Source organism: Pinus tabuliformis, chromosome 1_2 (assembly GCF_031772625.1).
Source record: "Pinus tabuliformis cultivar Carrire ecotype Pingquan chromosome 1_2, CPIR1, whole genome shotgun sequence".
Classification (NCBI taxonomy): Eukaryota; Viridiplantae; Streptophyta; class Pinopsida; order Pinales; family Pinaceae; genus Pinus; species Pinus tabuliformis.
In genome coordinates this window covers 513,008,879-513,028,740 of record NC_142298.1, presented here as the reverse complement: position 1 = coordinate 513,028,740, position 19,862 = coordinate 513,008,879, and the positions used below count along the sequence as shown (strand labels likewise).

Below are 19,862 nucleotides of genomic sequence, written 5' to 3'. Positions count from 1 at the left end.
GAATATGATGCATAGCTTTCTATTTGGGTTAATTTTCTTGTGAAATGATTGTGCCAACATCTTGTGCTAATATGAAACTCTTCGAGTATATTTATCAAAACCAATGGAATATATGAACAATGAAAACATCCTAAATAGAAACCACACAAGTTTTTGTTTAAAAACTTTTCTTTGAAAGACAATACAAAAGTTTTTTTTTTTCCTATTTAAGATTCAAAATACCAAACCTAAGTTGGAGTGATCTACAAATTCATATTGTTCAAATATATGAATAGTCTAATCCATTCAATAGTTGTGGCAATATATTAATAGTTTGTGCTAATTCTAATTACTTTTTTTGTGTTTGTCAGTTATTATGGATTATTAGCTTATTGAGCAAGTCATGCTATAGGGTTTTGATATTGATCTATCTCCATTGCTTTATTTTATTAAGTTAAGATTATAAATTTTGACAAATATTATGTGATTATCTATCAAACAATTTTTTTAAATTTGTGTGTATATATGCAATTTCAAGGACTACCATAACTCTTCACACCATTCTTTAAAGGATTCTAGGTCAATGGAAGAACACCTACTTTATAAGTAGGAGGTTGGTAGTTCGATTGCAGTGTGTCCTACGATGAATTAATCAATTATACTGTAGTTTGTATTTAATTAAATATGTTTTATATTGGTTTATTATTTCAATGGTGAGATATTTTTCGAGATACATTATTTTATATTTTCTCTAAAGAAACGTGATGCTTTATTGTCTTTGAATATATTTTTTTATTGTCACTAGAGAGGCAATAACTAGGATTAATTAAGACAATATGTTTTTAATCCAAACTATTTTCTCTGGAGAGAAAAATGAAATTGTATCTTAAGATACAAAAATAAAATTATCACAAAAATGCTTGTGTTATATATTGTCTTTATAAAAGCAATATTTTAAGACAATAATTTCAGGCATTTGCTTAAAGAAAATATTTAAGACACTATACATTTTTTCCCTCAAGTTAAAAGTTAAGACAATTTACCTACAAAATTTCTCAAATATTATTTTAATTATGTTGTAGTGCAGAGCCCACTATTGGGTTCTAGAAACCCTAATTGAATTCTAAAAACCCTAGTTGAACCCAAACGTTATATGCATCCACATAGTCACACAGAATATGTAAATCTTAGAGGAAACAGACCTAGAGGTAAACGATGGAGAAATCAAAGTGTTCAAAGGAAAATGAAGTTTTAATCCAACGCGAATAAACATCCAACCTTGCAATGAAAAAAAAAAACATACCTCAAAATAAGAATTCAAAGGTCAGGATTAGAACCCTGGAGAAATTACAGAGAATAAAAAAACGCGATGGGAAAGAAAATGGTAAGAGGCATACTTGTTAATGATCAGGGCCAGACCTTAGCTTCAAACTTGCGCGCACCAGTGAAGTTGTGAAGAAAGAGGAAATAATAACAGTTTCCAAAGAGCGAATCAGAAATTCATGGTGACGTTATCGGAAAAGGGTACTAGGGCCGACAATATAAAAACCTAAATATGGAAAATTGAGTCAAAGGAAACCCAAAGGAACCCAGAAGCCAAAATTTCCCACAAGGAATTAAGCCATGCCCACGCTCTCCTAGTGCTACCAATTCGATGAAGTAGCGAAGGTAATGGAAAAGGAAAATCATTTTTCGAAGTTAAAATTCTAATCTGAGCGTAATACTTAATTTTGAAAGGAATGAGGCAGAGTGAAATTACCTTCAACATACGAGAAAATGAATGGAAAGCTTCGGTCGAACGCTCCTGGTGAAACCTATCTAATGAAATGGTTATTAGAAAACCTCTCCAATCGATGGAACTATAAGAAAGGAAAGTAAGAGGAACAGAGAAAATTGTATTCAAATGTCACCTCCTAAACAAAAATTCAAAATACCAAGGATAGAATTGTAGCCAAATGTCACCTCTGCAACATAATTCAAAATACCAAGGGTAGTAGCCGGCTGCCAAAAATTCTCTAGAGCTAGAGTCATTGTTCCCTTCCGGGATAAACTTAAAAGTTTTGCACAAACAAGTGAGTCTCTTAGAAATTGCCGCTGTAACCAGATATGGAAAATGGAAAATATAGAGCAACATGCTAAGAATAATATACTTATAGAAAAGTTGAGTGTTCAATAGGAAAACCTAAATATTACAGGTGTGAGAGGTGAAGAGTTACAAGTGATATAGAAGCCATATGGACATAAACTCCACCACAATCCTCGACATTCTACCAAATTGCAAAACGTTACTCTGATGGAGCAAAAATACCAAATGAAGCCAAATAAGATAGAAAAAGCATGATGAGACAATTATATTTAACCATAACTGATATCCGCCTTTCGATCTCACGGACATGATCTGAACCGTTAGAAAAGACATTGGTGTAAAAAGCCACATGCGGTTACATGAAAAGGAAACTGTGGCCTAAAATTCGGAGCGCCAAGCGTACAAAATTTGGTCCCAGAATCTTAGTTGTGCTTTTATATATATGTATAGCTCTCACATAAGCCATAAGATAGCATCCTCAAAGTTTAAAAGGGTTGGAAATGCAAGGTTTAATGTGCAAGTCAGAATGCAAGTACTATCTAGAAACATAAATGATTATAGAATGTAAATCATCATAATTATGAGAAAGAGTTAGTTCTTATAAAATGTGATTGTAGTTATAAGATACAAGCATTGTGGATATAAGAGGTCAATACCGAAGTTAATCTCACACAGGGTAAGATATATTATTATGAGGTGTGATGAAATACAAATAAGTTGGAAGAAAATAATGATAAATAAACAAAATGTCATATAAGGTAAGATATATTATTATGAAGTGTGATGAAATATGATTAAGTTAGAAGAAAACAATGATAAGTAAACAAATACCTTTCCTCTCGTAAGAGGACCAATTTTAATATGTTCCAAAGTATTAAACTAACTTAAAAGTTTAAGGAATTTCAGCAGCTTATAGAGTTATTGAAGAAGCTACAATGAGACCAATTGAATAAAGAGGCACAGATTGGATGAAGACATAGTGTAATGAAAATATACTATTCACTAGTTAACAGTTGTGGCGAGAGAAAAATAAAGATAAAAAAATTGGTGTGTAGAAAAGTCTCAAGTTACATCATATATGTATTCGAAATGATGCATGATCAAATGTTGGCACTTTTTCTCAATGATAATGGAGGAGAACATATATTTAATAAAGTTGAAAACTATTTTTTCCAACATGTAATTCAACATCAAAACATAGTTCCATAAAACACTTAACAAAATGGTGTAGCTAAAAGAATGAGCAAGACTCTCTTAAGCATGATTCGTTCCATGATGTTGTTCAATAATGTGAATTTGATGCCTTTGGATGAGTTCATTCTATCTGTAGTATATGCAAAAAATACGTTTCCATATCATACTCTTGGAAATACGGTTCCAGGTGAAATGTGCTATGACTACATTCCTTTCACGAGGCTTCTCGAGGTATTACGTTCCATTTGCAATGCCTTGATGGCGACAATAAAAGAAACAATCTTGATAAAATGAGTTGGAAGTGCATCTTTTGGAGTTACTCGAACACCCCCAAGGAATATCATGTTTATGATGTGATAAATAAGAAGTTCATCTTTATTGATATTTAATTTTTCTTGAATCCTCCAAGAATGACACAATTGTTGAGCAATAGCTTGATCAACTAGATAGATTCAATTATATAAATATTTATCATGAGTTTTATGATCATATTCCACATATTAAAGGAAGACCCATATCTTGGATCAATATTTGGAATCTCCTTTTGAAATACCATTAGCGCCTATGGTGAAGTTATGACCACTTCATCAAAATAGGAATTTTAATTAGATGATGTGGCCAAGAGGATTGAAAGGATGTAACTTCATGGTAATGTACTACCATCACAATTAGTTGAGCAACCTAAACTATCTTAGAAATGTCAACCAAAGTGGCTCATCAAGAAACATGAACATTTTATCCCAATGCTTTTAAAAAGGTAAGAACGAAAACCTTGACAAGACAATATAAAGGTGACATAGAAAATTCAAATTTAGGTGATGTAGTATATATGGATACTTTATATGATTGAATTAAATTTATCTACTAACTTTGAATGAACTTCTCTTGAAGAAGAAACTTCTAATGGTGAGTGAAAAGAAGCCAAACAAAAGGGATATGATTCTCTCATCAAGATTGGGACATGCAAGTTCACAGACCCTTGACTTAGAACTAAATTAATCTATTGTATGTGGGTCTTCAAGAAGATATATAAATTGCATCAATTAGAACATAAAGTATGAAAACTCATTAAATCCTTACATGGCGTGAGATGAGTACTAGGAGCATGGTATGAAAACTTGAGAGAGGATCTTCTAGAATTATGTTCAATCACTTTTAATCTGAATGATGCAAATATATTTGTTACAAATGTTAGAAAAATTATTGTATATATTGTAGTGTGAATAACTTATCCTTTGATAACATTGAACACTAAAACCATGTTGCATCCATAAAGAAAGAGTTGAAGAAATAATTTGAGATGATAGATTTGAGATATATTCATTACTATTTAGAAATTGAAGTCACTCAGATCCAAAATTACATATTCATCCCCCAAATGAGTACATTGGAGAATTGAACAAATTTTGCATGGCTGAGCGTAACCTTCTTTCTACTCTAATGGACAAAAATATAAAACTCACATTCAAAGAAGGGAACAAATTTCAGGATGTAACCATGTATAGATAACATATTGGAAATGTAACCTTCTCTCTACTCTAAAGGACAAAAATATAAAACTCACATTCAAAGAAGGGAACAAATTTAAAGATGTAACCATGTATAGATAACATATTGGAAATCTTATCTACCCTTATAGGAATTAAATAAATATAAGGGATTACTTTGTTTTCTTTAAAATTTTACTTTTATGTTCCAAAATACTTAAGAGAACACTTCCCATCTTAATTTAGTTTTGATGAGATAAAGAAGGTTGAAATTAAGAAAATATTTTGAAATTGTGATATAATGTGGATGTAGGTAGGACATTATAGGATAAACTAATTTTTAGCTCTATCTGTTTTGCTATCACAAAGATAAAAAATTATTTCCATGTAGAGTGCTTTAATAATTTTCAAGTGCCTTCTCTAGAAAAGGAGTCAATCGGAGTGTTCTCATCTTAAAAACGTTCATTTTTTTTAGTTTTTCTTTAAGCTATTCAAATAGAGAGATAAATTCATTCTTCTAGATTAAGAATGGGAACCTCTTTGTGGTATCTAGATTATTTTTACTATTTTATGAGGTCACTATTTCTCCTATGTAATAATAGTTTTAGTATTATCATTATGAAGTTCCATAATGTGTTTTGTTATTCCACAGTGATTTTGCCAAGACATAACATGTGTATGCCAGCCCATTTGAGTTGTATGTGGTTTTAGTTTGAATTTGAAGAAATTTTACGAGGCATCTTATCTTCCATTTCTTTATCTTGTTCTTGTACATTAGGTACCGATTCATAGGCATGCTCACAATGGGTAAAATACTTCCTTCTATGTGGAGGATATGATAGGGTGTTTCCTTTACTTTTGATATAATAAGTTTGAAAATTGTTTTTGATATTTTATCTATAAAAATATATATAGTTCACTATTGAAGTGTCATCCTCAAACTTCAAAAAAATATAAGGTTACTAGAGTGACAAAAATCTCAAACAGGATTCTCTTCTTATCCTATAGCTAAAGGTTTGTCAATTGTAACTATTTTCTAGTCCATAGTAATATTTCAAGCCTCCATTTATTCTTTCCTCAATGATATTTCTAGTCACCCTTATGATGAAGATTGATTATGAGATATTTGCATGAATTTTCTTCCTCCAAGGTTTTGTTATCATAGACAAACTTAGCACAAGTGATCTAGTTTAATTATGTTAACCTTGATTTTGTCAAGTGTAAGAATCACATCCATATTAGAACAATTTTTATATTCTTATTTTTAGCTTCTTGTCAATAACATTGTGATTCCTTGTCATAAGAACAATATCATCATCATAAAGAAGAATGATGATTACTATTCTAATGAGAATGAGTTCTTCCTTCCAAACAAGTCTCTAACTTCTCGATATATAGGCCAAAAAGGATAGGGAATGAAAGACAATCTTTCTTTTAATTTTTATATTACAATTTATTTCTTTGAACCTACACTTCATGTGGTTAAATGTGAAAATATTATTTTAGTACAATGTTACCACAACATCTCAACTAAAAAGGAACATTTAACTCTTGTAGCTTATTCTAAAAACTGGTCCAAAACATTATCTCAAAAATTCTTCTAGAGTCAACAAAACAATATAAAAGATTAATTTTATTATTGTGAAACTCCCCTAATAATCTTCAACCTAATAAAATGATATATAATTGAAAATAACTAATAAATCAAATATAACCCTTACTTATTTTCTATAATTTTATATACATTCAATTATCCTCTTCTTTAAAATAATTCCTTATGCTAATAATAATAATTATAGTCTTATACTTAAAAAGTTATATTTATCTTATTTTTAAAAATGGAATAAGATGAAACATTGAGCGGACTTTTATTAATAAATTTAAAAGCTTATCAATATAAAAAGATATCTTCCATTTTTTAAAATTTTGCTATTGATAGACTTCTTCCTTTGTAAAAACAATTTTAATGTTTTCCACTGCAATAAGATTTAAATGGTGTAAATTTTGTTTTAGTGCTTTTAAATATTAAAAATAAATTATATATCTTGTTTTATTTAACAACTTTGCTAGTGATCGAATCTAAAATTCCGAAAAAAAAAATTAGTTATGGAATTTATGAAAAATATTTTATTAATTTATATAAAATATTAAAAAAATAAATTTATGTTATAATTTTTGGTTATAAAACTATTTTTGTTTGGTTAAATTTTTGTGTTTTTTTAAAAGAAATATATTATAGCTCAATACCAAGATATTTTTAAAGATAAATTTTTTAGAGTGAAAGTAAACCCACCTAAAAACCAACAAAAATAACATGATTTCTCTTCAATAATAATAGTCATAAGCATATATTAATACATAACAATTATTTATAAATACCCTAAATACTGATCTAAATTTTCCATATTCAAAAATATATAAATACATTTTAATGTAATAAGAAAAATAAAGGAGAACAATACTCAAGTGAACAATCGGTTCCTCATAAATGCGCTCACTTTTTGGAATATGTACTATTATCACGTGTTTACGGAATGGTGTTCTGATTGTGCCTGACTGCAATTTCAGGCACACATACTGAGAGTAATGCCATAACACCAATCTCGAAAACAAAATTACCAGAGATTGCACTTTCACAAAGGGACACAGGGTGAGAATGTTATCATGAACACCAATTTATTCCGGTATATTATACAAAATATTTGGATGAAGTACGCAAAATGATATTCCAATCACGTCAAAGGGGAAGTGAGCCAAATCACCTCGATGCCTTGCAAGGAAAGAATTATTACCATCCCTTATATACAGTGAAACCAGAGATCGGTTTAAGCATAGTAGTGGAGCGGAATGAATAATTATTTCTGAACTGCTGAACTTATTTAGGAATTTGACTGGCAGATAGGTGAGCTAGGTGGAATGATTGACAGTTTGTTGGATTTCAAAATATTCTTCAAATTCACAATCTAAATAAAAATACTACTTAACTCGTTCCTTTCCATCTTCATCACGGGCCTCAACCATTTACACTTGAGATCGCTCCCTTGACTCTTCTACCAATGGACCTGTGAAACCACAGGGATTGATCATAACGAAGGAAACAGCCTATCAGATTTCTCTTGACAATTCCTCCTAGTAACTATTAATAATTTAACACAGAATATTGACCGAAAAAGTAAATCATCTAATAACGAATACTTACTGTTGATAGCATTCTGAGTCTCCGATACGGTGTCCAATGATGGCTTCCAACCTAGACCGAGACACCCAATTTGACGGTTCTCTGATGAAGAACGAGAAAGGGACGGCCTCTGATAAGAATCCATGCTGATGTTAGTGGTGCATTTAGCATTAGCCGCTGTCAAACTCATTCTCTCGACGAGAGCTTCGGTGTTTGACTGGTGGGAGAGTATATCTGCAAGCTGCTCTGCAGTTATAACTAGCTTGACCTTCCAAACGCCCTTCTGATGTGAGGGAAGAACTTCCAGGGTGGGCGCTCTCTCGGAATAAGTGATCTTTGAGAGAAGATCCGCAGCCGTTCCAGAAGACAATCGACATGGAGCTACATTCTCCATCTGCAAATCCAAGCCGTGCGTAACGTCTACCTTTCTCAGCCCCTCTTGGTGGCCAGAAATAGCAGGTGTTGGTCTACAGCTCATGACATCATCATTTCTTGCCGGTATCATAGTCATCCCTCCGCGACCGGTTATTACCTTAAACACACCAGCATGCCCTTGGCTGCAGCCAAACCCTGTCCACATGCAATTCCCCATTAACTTGTACCAGTAGCTACTACGGTTCTCTCTCCCTATCCTTACAATACCCGTTAGCCTGATCTTTTCAAATCTTAGCACTCACAGAACTAATAAAACACATATAGCACTCCTTACCTAGGCTCCTTACCTAGAAATGTAAGTTCCAGCTCATAGGTAACCAATATTGCACGCTGCTTTATAAGAACCGATCCAGTACTGCTGTGTGCTGTCTTTTCTGTTCTTTAAGCAGGACATATACTTTTAAAAATTGTCGATTACGTAAACGGAATTCCGTGCATGCTTCCAGGTGTGTCTGTTACTGTGTTCCTGATCGTTAACGGTCGACTACGGCAGCTGACAACTCATTGTCGGATCCTAAATTTCAAATATTGGAATCCCAACAGACAAATGCGCCCAGATAATAGATAAACTAACTTACTCTTCGTCACAATACTCCAAGTTCACCCTGACAAAACCACGTGATTCGCTACTTCTGATGCGATGACGACAAGCTGCTGTAATTCTACCCTAAAATGATGCCCTTCATAGTTTACAGGGCTTCCTTAGCCGTAAAATCGATTTCGAATTACAAGATCAGTACTCCAGATGACCAAATATGGAACTAGTTAAAAATTATGACGTGCTTATCCATCTAGCTCACATGGCAAGATTCCTTCCATCCTCACCGCGTGAGTGGTGTAGTTGAACATGGTTTAGTCATTGATCATAGGATTTTCCAATTAAGATGAAACATTCACATTTTCAGCTTTGTTAAAGTGTTTTATTATAATTAAAATAGTTGTGTTGGTGTTTACGCATGTAGTTGGTTTTATTTAGCTTCCGTTTTAATAGTTGTGTTGGTGTTTACGCATGTAGTTGGTTTTATTTAGCTTCCGTTCAACTCGAGTTAAGTTATTGCATGTGATGTGCATTTGGTTTCAGTGAGTTAACTCGAGTGTTTATTTGTGGTGTGTATTTGGTTTTAGTTAGTTAACTCTAGTCGTTGCACGTGGTGCATTTATACATTAACAGAACATAAAACACATTTAGCTTAATTTAGCTTTAATTATCTATAATTAATGCATGTACAACTAAGCTTAACTTAGTTTTTTTATGCATTGATTCTCAAACCAATATTGTGTAATCAAATTCATTCATGATTCCAATTTTCTTTTTCAATTTCTTGCAAGTTTGTCCAATTATTCTTCACCTAGATCTGTATTTGTGATCTAATAATTTTACGTGGTATTAGAGTTACATGGGTTTGCCGAAGGTGCATGAACAATATTTTGTAGGCTTGAAGATCAAAGAATTGGAAATTGTTTGGAAATTTGATTTGCACATCAAAATATCAGAGAACTGCTCCAATTGTTGATACAACTACTATGGAAAAAGAATGGACTTCTCATCTTCAGTGATTCTTACTCTGTATAACTATTTCCAATGGAAGCAAGAGATTTTGCTTCATGTGAGAGGCAAACGCTTGTATCACATAGTTATGAGTACGGAAGCTGAACCAAATTCTACCATTAAAAAATCCAAATAATTCAACAAGATGGATGAGGCTTTTGGTCTTCTATTGATGTCCATATCTCCAGCATTGTGTTTCAATGTCGACATATGCATCACTCTAAATGAGGTCTCGACAATATTGGAGAATTTATTTGGAAAGCAAGATGAGATGCAGGCTCATATTCTTGAAAATGAGCTAAATTCCTTAGATCCAAACAACTTTGAGAACATTCAAGATTTCTTTACGAATTACAGGATCGATAAATCCAAACACTACTACACCAAGGGCACTTTTTAGACATTTTTTTAAGACAAAAGAAATATTTTCTCTTAAAAAGTCAATTTTTATTTTAGTTATTTTAATTTACAGTTTAATATCAATTGAATTGTCTTAAATATAAACTTTAAGACAAAAAGAGTTTGAGACAAAAATATTTTAAGACAAAAGAAGTTTGAGACAAAAATATTTTAAGACAAAACTTTCTATTTAAGACAAATATTTTGAGACAAAACTTTATATTTAAGACAAAAGTAGTTTGAGACAAAAACATTTTAAGACAAAACTTTATATTTAAGACAAAAACAGTTTAAGACAACATTATTTTAAGAAAAAAACAATTTAAGACAATTATTTTAAGACAAAACTTTATATTTAAGACAAAAACAATTTAAGACAAAACTTTATATTTAAGACAAAAACAGTTTAAGACAAAAATGTTTTAAGACAAAACTTTATATTTAAGACAATGGCCACTTTAGATGAAACATATTTAAGACAATTAAAAATTAAGAGTCGTTCATGCTTTATTTTTACATAGAATGTGTCATCTTTGGGCATGGGGGTTGTCGCTTGTCATGAAAAGGGAGGTTTGTTCTGCTTCAAGGGAAATATTTGTGAGAATGGGTTGTCCTCACAACATAGACATGTTTCGCACTCATTTCACACGCTTTTACACAAGTGTTGCCTTTATCCTCACAAAGTCTATCATTGGAGCTGCACTTGTCGTAAACAACCACAAAGGTTGTTGCATTAAGAGAAGTATGTGTTATATGTTCTAGATGGTCTACGTTGTATTGTTAAGTGTTCAGGTGTGTGATCATAGTCAACTTTTATCACTCTTCACATCAGTTCCACCAATTCCACACTTAGCCAAATTTCAAAGTTTCCCTAGCAACCTAGCCTCATCCAACTTTCTTGAACTACTCACTTCACATTTCTAACTGTTATAGACATTTTTGTGCCTTACAACTATAAGCATGAAATGTCCATAATTCAAGGGATCCAAAGTCCCTAAAGATGTTGTTATAGCTCCTAAAGGAACAAGGTCAACCAATAACAGCTTCTCCCAGAAGTTCTCCACCAAAAACCACTCAGAAACAGTCAATTCAGGATCAATTTAGAGGCTCCACTAGCTGCCTGCGTTGAAATGCAGAGACTACACTAGCTAGGTGCATTGCAACGTAGGTGGAAGCACTACCAGGGTGCGCTGAGCGGGAAATGACAAATGGCAAACTCATTCAACGAGGTGGAAAGACCCTGGAAGCTTCCAGAATCTTCTCCAATGACACTTGCCACAATGAATTCGACTAATGATGAGTAAGAGGTTCTCAACCTCCAAGTGGAAGCAAGAACTGACAAAGAGAAGCCACAAGTCAAAACATAAGCTGACTCATCCTCTCTGCTTACATCTATATATGGATCTCTCACCCAGAGGTTCAGGAGGCTGGAATTTTGTACTTTGCAGAGAATTGCTGTTGGTTTGAGATTGAGATTAGTACATTGGGTGATTTATGCTTTGTTGGAGGAGAGGAAGGGTTTCCTTTGCTGGGAGTTTCTCTCTCTTGTGATCTTGCAGGAATTCGGTGAAGCTGGGGCGGTGAGGGAGCTGGGAGCTGGGAGCTACTGAAGAGAGGAGCAATTGGATCAACAAACTAGCGAGAGACACAGGTTAGTTAGATCCTTTCTCCTCATTTACATTTCATAAAGAAGAATACTCAATTAGTTTACCTTGTTTGTTGCTAAGGCACTATCACCTCTTAGAGTGGGATAGGGGCATTCCGAATTGGATACTTTTCCCAACAAAACATTGGCGACTCCGCTGGGGATCGAACCCAGAATCTCTGGTTTCGTAGACCAGCGCAACATTATAACATAGTGGAATATTTGGCGCAATCGCCATCCGCTATGTCGACTCTTCAAGTACTACAAAATTGCCCATCCCAAAGGCAGGCTTTGTTATCAGCCATTGGTGGGGTTGATCCTAAAGATTCCAATCTTGTATCCTTTGACCATAAAGGATACGATCCTCAGTTACCAACTCAACTAGCTTTCCTTATCCAAGTGCAAGCCCTCAACAAAACTGTTCATCAAACAATTATTGATGAGGGGGCATCTACATGTATTATGTCGATGAGTTGCTAGAAGAATTTAGGATCTCCAACCTTGTCGCGATCTTCGACGACATTAAAAGCATTCGATGGAAGGACATATACCCCATATGGTATCCTAAATAACTTGAAGGTTGAACTAGGGGGAAAAACAGTAGAAATAGATGTTGAAGTCATCGATGGGAATCTTGATTACAACATCCTACTAGGAAGACCATGGATCTATGCCATGGTAGCTGTTGTGTCGACCTATTTTAGAAAGATTGCATTCCCCTTTCAAGGGGGGATTACGATCGTCGACCAACAAAAATTCCTCCCTAATGGTTCACAAGTTACAGGAAGCATTCCCATGATCCATGGAAGCCCCCATTCGCTTCAGAATATCGGAGTAGGCCTACTAAAAGATCCTATACTAATGGGAACTTTCTCTCTTCCACCTCCAATCGACTTGGCGGAAGTAGCGTCGATAGGTACCTACAATATGATATCTTCCACGAAGATCTCAGAAGACAATATCAACATGGATCATGCAATGGTTTTGCCCCCAAGCCCAATAGAAATATTGTAGCAATCAATGTTTCTGGCATGGGAGGCGAACCCAAATCAACGCTCATCAAGCGTTTGGGTGGATAGGTCTAGAGAATATGGTACCCCTTTAGATCCTTGGTCGCGAGTGCATGGAACCGACGAAGGAATTCTGCAATCAATGTTGATTGAAGGGGCACCATGGAACAATTGCCACCATTGTTCCCTTCTTCCAGAATATGAAGAAGATACTCAAAATGACCTTTATCACCCTTCAGTTTTTGAATTTCTATCAAATACTGTAAACAAGGTGGATTCCGAGCGAAACTTATCCAATATTGAAGAGACTATAGCCATAAATATCTCGACTAAAACAAATGTTGTAGAGAATATTTATGTCGGCAAAGGTTGTTCTCCTTCAGAACTGGAAATATATAACGCTCTTTTTCGCGAGTTCAGAGATGTCTTTGCTTGGTCATATGATGAAATGCCAGGCATCGACTCGAGTATCGTTGAACATGAAATTAAGATGTATCCAGATGTCAAACCAGTACAACAACGGCTTAGGCAGGTGCACCCCAAGAAAGCCGCTGCCATTAAAGCAAGAGTTGAAAAACTTCTCCATGCTGGTTTCATCTACCCGGTTCCTCTAACCGATTGGGTATCGAATATTGTCCCTGTTATGAAGAAACAAGGGACAATTAGAGTGTGTTTCGATTATAGGGATGTAAACCAAGCTTGTCCAAAAGACAACTACCCTACACCCTTCATCGACCAGATAATTGATGAATGCGTCGGATGTGAAATCTTTTCATTCATGGATGGATTTTCCGGGTATAATCAAATAAATATCCACCCACAGGACCAGTCAAAGACTGCATTCATTTGTTCGTGGGGCACATTCGCATATCGAAAATTACCCTTTGGTTTAAAGAACGCAGGGGCGATGTTTCAGAGGGCAATGAATTATGCCTTCCATGACATCAAGAACATCGTTCAACCATACCTCGACGACCTTCCGGCTCATTCGCGAAAGCGGACTGATCATCCGCAGCATTTAAGAGCGATATTTCTACGTTGTCGACACTACAAGATACGACTCAATCCGCACAAATGTGTATTTTGCGTCAGTTCTGGTCGTTTACTTGGCTTTGTAGTCTCAAAGGATGGGATTCGTCTCGACCCTTGCAAGGTCCAGGCAATCATCAATTTGCCTCCACCTTCAAATTTGCTTCAGATTCAGAAACTCCAAGGGAAAGCAAACTTTCTGAGGAGGTTCATTCCAAATTACGCCGAACTTGCTAAAGGTTATACACGTCTTTTGAAAAAGGAGGTACCCTTCATCTAGGATCAGGTTGCGCAAGCTTCCTTTGATGCTTTAAAGGATTCCTTAATAAAAGCATCATTAATGTACACACCCGATTATCAAAGAGACTTTAACCTGTATCTGGCTGCAGCAGATACAACCATCGCAATGGTTTTAGTTCAAGAAGTCGATGGAATCGAACACCCTATATATTATTTAAGTAGAAACTTAAATGATACAGAATGTAAATATTCTTATGTTGAAAAACTAGCGCTTGCAGCTGTTCAAGCGATACAAAGGTTTCGACACTATGTCCTCTTTCGGAAAACTACCATTTTGTCTGATTGCAACCCCATGACTTATATATTGTCGTGACAGTTGCTGGGGGGCAAATATTCAAAATGGATAGCAATTCTTCAAGAGTTTGATCTGGAATTTGTAAAATCCAAATCAAAGAAAGCTCTAGTTTTCGCAGAATTATTGTGCGATCTCCCATCGTCGTCCAATGATGAAACATCTGAAGAATCAATCGTGGACGAGAATTTGTTTCTGATATCTACAAGCAATGAGTCGTATGGAGATATAATAATTTATCTCCAAACCCAAAAGTTCAGGCCTAACACCTCTCACTCAGAACAGAAAAGTATACGATACCAAGCAAAGGACTACATGATCGTCAGTGATATGCTTTACCGTCGTGGTATCCATACAGTTCTAAGAAGGTGCCTCACCCATGAGGAGGCTTAAAAAGCCCTAAATGAGTGTCATTCAAGCGCGTGTGGGGGGCATCAATCTGGATATGCTACAGCACAAAAGATCTTACGAGCAGGTGTTGTGGTCATCAACAACCCCCCTCTTCGTTTGATATTAGTAATAACATCAAGCAAAGGGGGACCCTTAGCCAAAAATCCAAAAAAAAATATTTTTGTTTGAAAAATATTTTGTATCAACTCCCTAAGAGCTATATCGCATCGCAATGGAAAAAGGAGCTCTTGCCCAAAGCGCATAAACGCACTAAAAACGAGCGACGCGAGAACCCATCGCATTGCGAGCATTAAAAGCGCTTGAAAAGGGAAAACATGAAGAAACGCCGACGGCCGATATGCGACGTCGCACGTCGCAATGTCGCATGAGCAGCACAAAATGACAAAACGAAAACCTTGTGATCTGGTGATATTGCGATATGCGATCTGCGACCATGCAAAGCCGCGATCTGTGACCTATGGTTTGCGACGAATGAGACTGTCAATGGCTGCGATGCCACCTATTTACATCGCAATTTTCAAGACTGCGATGCAAATCGAAGAAATCATTCGTCGCAGGCATTCCTCAGCATGATCTGTGAGCCAAAAATTAGGCGCGCACCTTCCGGAAATTAATGACCGCATTCTTGAATATCCAGAAATGATTGCATCGCATTTATCGAAGAGTCAAGTCATGATGAATGTCAGAATTACGCATTCATTAGAATTTAATGCTTTCATGTCAATCTTTTCATCATTTCCCTTCTTCTTTGCGTAAACTGCAAGACATGCTACTGATATAAATCTATATGCAGGAAACATCTAAGGGAAGAGCGCCAATAAGGCAACAGAGAGAAGATGCCTTCGCAATTGGATGCCGCTTGCAGCAGAACCACGGATTCCAGAATATCGCCCAACAGGCACTGATGAAAATAGACTGTCCAAGACTCAGAGTCAAAGGCACACAAAAGTAGCATGTTTACAAAAGATCCTGAAGCTCAGACTTGGTAAAGCAGAGAAAGAAGCGCAAGAGAAGGAAGACGCTCCAGAAAAGCCTGGAACAAAGAACAGAAACAATTCTCGAAATAGGGGATTGTCCATACAGCGCGACTTCTAACTCATTGAGTCATTCGCACGACCGGAAACCGAAATAGCAACAGCAAAATCAGTTCGAGAAGAAACTGGGTTGTACTAAGTGTGCGCACAGCGAATACACCCAGCCAGAGAAAGGTTTTCGAAAATATCTTCTAGCCTGTCAGAAAGAGGTGCCAGCTCTTGTTATTTCTAATTATCAAGCTTGAACAAAAGGAAAGGACAACCAGCCGACTCTTTCAGGGCGAACAGCGCATTGCTTACAGCACTAAAGAACAGATACAGAAACGGTCAGAAATTAGATTTGATTTTTAGAAATAGATTTGCTTTTAGTAAAAGGGCGGTCATTCGAAGCCGTTCCCTCAATTTGTGTAATTAAAATTAGTCGGTTAGTAGTATTTAACCCTTCTCGTTGCATTGGAGAAGGGTCCGGAAATTTGTCAAAAAACTTGTCCTCAGAACATGCACTTTTGCACCCTCGGAGGGGGTTTTTGATGAATGGACGGATCAAGATTTATTTATGTTTGCATTTTAATACCTGCTACTGATGTTGCACTTCTGTACTCTTAGTAGGCATTAGAAGTAAGTAGAAATAGATCATTATTGCTTCAGGTCTGTGAGTATAAAGTCAGTCATAAATGGTACTTTTATCTCTTGACGAGTTTCTGCTTGCATTCTTAGAGTAATATACAGCTGATGTTGTTTATATGTTAACGTATGAATGAGTGGACTACCATTTGGCACTTTTGTACGGTGGAGTCATTGATTTGTGCTTAATACATAAATAACTGATTATGCGATATGCTGTTCACAATCATTCTGCTTAACGTTTTATGCAGGATGACTCATCTTAATTGATTTATATTCTCATAATAGCTGAATAATCTTCATTACCAGTTATTGTGTGAAACCTTTCTAGATCGCATAATGGAAAAAGTTCTATCCCGGGTTAGCATAGATTAGATGTGTTATTCTTTGTAGATTAAAGTAGTATAAAATTCACTCTCAGAGTTCAGAACTAGCTTAGCTTAGAAATAATTCCATATTTTCATTATCATATTCTACACACACACACATCACTAAACTCTACACACACACACCCCCTTAGAACGGGAAGCTGGTCTCGTTATCCCAGTCGGACCCGCTACACCAAACGGGCATGGAGCTGCCAACCAGGTTCCCGACCAGGTGGGTATCCCCCTTGTTGTTGACCCGATTTCAGGGCCCTCAACATATTTGGCGCTAGAAGGAGGGCACGAACTATGAATGGCACCTAAAGAAATATCTAAATACCATTCTTAGAGTAATACACCCTCATCAACTCCCTCGACTTCTCCAACACGGTTAAACCCGGAATTTGAAGTCGCTCGAGTATCTACCACTGCTACATATTCGAATATATCAGACCAATCTATCATTGAACCCCCTGAAATTCGGACTTTGATTCGTAAACTCCAGGGATTTTCTATTTTTAACCAGAATTCTGATAAATCTAAAAGCAGCGTGACTTCGCAGTATAACCCTGCTCATCCCCTTACCAGATCAAAGAGTGAAAAATTTGGCATACAACCAAGTGAACTCCCTCTCCCTACCAGGAAAAGAGCAAGGAAAACACCACCAGAGTCTGACAGTCAGACTCCTTCATCCACTTCGTCCATATCAACTCCCTCACCGCGAAGTCAACCACCCACTCTTTCATTCCAACTCACTCACCCATCTTCTACAAACCTTCCTCTTCAAACATCAAAGATCTTAATATCTTCATCTTCTCAGCATCAGAATTCATCTTCTACACTTCCATTAACTAGCAGCTCAACGATGGCCCAGTCTCCATGGAACAATCCTGGGGCAGTTTTAATGCCTCCACCCCTGAGCCCTATACCAGCCCATCCTGAGAAATGGCTGCCTAAATTCAATCCGGAAGCAGGCATGCTAGCCGAGGAACATATCAATAATTTCATGCTTTCTGTTAATCTCAACGGAGTCACTAACGAAGACGTTGTTTTTCGGCTGTTCCCTTATACAATGCGAGGAACAGCCGGGTCATGGTACTTTTTGTTACCTTCCGGATCCATCACTAGCTGGGACATTTTTCAAAGTCAATTCCTCACCAAGTTTGGTGATGACAGATCCACGGCGACATTGATCAGTGACCTATCTAATCTTAAGGCTGAGGCTAGAGAACCCATTAAAGATTTTAACTTACGGTTCAATAAGATCCTCAACAAAATCCCCACTACCTCACAACCCAGCGAGGAAGTAAGATGTGAATGGTACATCACGGCTTTACCTCCAAACTTGGCTATCTTCGTAGATAGGGAAAACAAGACCACCTTAGTCGACAACTTGATAGAAGCATTAGCAGTGGAAAAACGCGTGGTATCCCTAGAAAAGAGATCTGCTATAGAAGAACGCAAATCTAAGAAGATCTCTTTCAAAGAAGACACCAAGAAGAAGCAAACGAAAGATCCTTTCGATTTGGAAGGATTACAAAAAGTGTTGAAAGCCATGTCAAATGAGATGATTGATATTAAGAAACAAGTAGCAGAGACTTCTTCGAAAAAGCCCTTTAGGACTTTTAAAAGAAATCCTCCCATGGAGGTAAGACCACCTAGTGTTGTCTCAAATGTTGAATCTGAAGAAGACGAAGAAGAAGAGAATACCACTGAAGGGCAGACCGACGAGGAAGAGGTCGTAGAACTACAAGGAATGTGGGACTTCATCCTCCCACAAGAAGAGGATCAAGAAGCATTTCCTGTTAGCACGAGAAGCAAAAATCAACTTGATCCTCCCATAACTACCCCAAAACAAAAGGGCACAAGCCCTGCAACAAAAGAAAAGGTCGCAACAAAAAAGACAACTGCTAAAGCGACCCAGATTAGCCCAGTCTAATCTGATCAAACGCCTCCATCAAGAACACTAATAGTGTCGGATGAAATGGAGTATAACATCATTGATGACATGAAGAAGACTAGGCCTAATATCACTCTGTATGAATTGAGTAAATTGAAACACCAGCAGAAAATAATGATGACAGAATTACATGTTGTGCCTACTACATCTTTACCTACAGCGGTAGCTTCCCACAATATGGGAAGGCCTCCAACCAACACGATCGATAAAATTGATCCAAATGACATCGCCTTGATTGGAGGAAGATCAAGATCTCATACTCCTCCTTTTCTGATCACATATGAAATCTTCAACAAAAACGTGCACAATTGCTTGGTCGATTCTGGTGCTTCAACGAATATTTTACCCAGGTCAATATGTGCTAAATTGAATGTGCAACCTCAAAAATCCGCAGTACGCATAGTTCAACTTTATCGATCCCAAGTCGAAGTGATTGGTGAACTTAATCAGGTGACCATAAGATTGTCGTCTAACCCGAAAGTGTGTCAGGTTATCGACATTATAGTAGTTGATATCCCTGAGTTCTATGGTTTGATTCTTAGCAGGGATTGGTCAGAAAAACTCCACGGATATTTTTCAACCGATTGGTCGCACATGTGGTTACTATACAATGGTAAACCAAATCAGATAAAGGTTGAACGAGAGTTGCACCAAAAATACATAGTGACAGAACTGGAAGGAGAAAATGAGGCCATAATGTACAATAGCAGCATTGTAGGCAATTACGCAATAGATTCTTTCCTAGGTAATTTCTATGCTCATATTTCACCATACTTAGAGAATTCAGTTTTATCCCAAGTAGAAAATTTCTCACAAACTGATGACTCAAAATGTTTTAGTTTTTTAGATAATTCTGTAAATACATCTTTATTTTGGAAATTATAT

At 36.1% G+C, this 19,862-nt stretch overlaps 1 protein-coding gene across 1 annotated transcript; it reads right to left on the bottom strand.

The window, feature by feature from the left end:
- Positions 1–7,399: 7,399 nt before the first annotated feature.
- LOC149206579 (uncharacterized) lies at positions 7,400–8,655 on the bottom strand. The gene is made up of 2 exons (XM_089393743.1): positions 7,946–8,655; positions 7,400–7,808 (listed from the first exon to the last, which is right to left on the bottom strand). The coding sequence occupies exons 1-2, from the start codon at positions 8,514–8,516 to the stop codon at positions 7,768–7,770; spliced, it is 612 nt and encodes a 203-aa protein (XP_089249869.1). The 5' UTR covers positions 8,517–8,655; the 3' UTR covers positions 7,400–7,767.
- Positions 8,656–19,862: the final 11,207 nt, after the last annotated feature.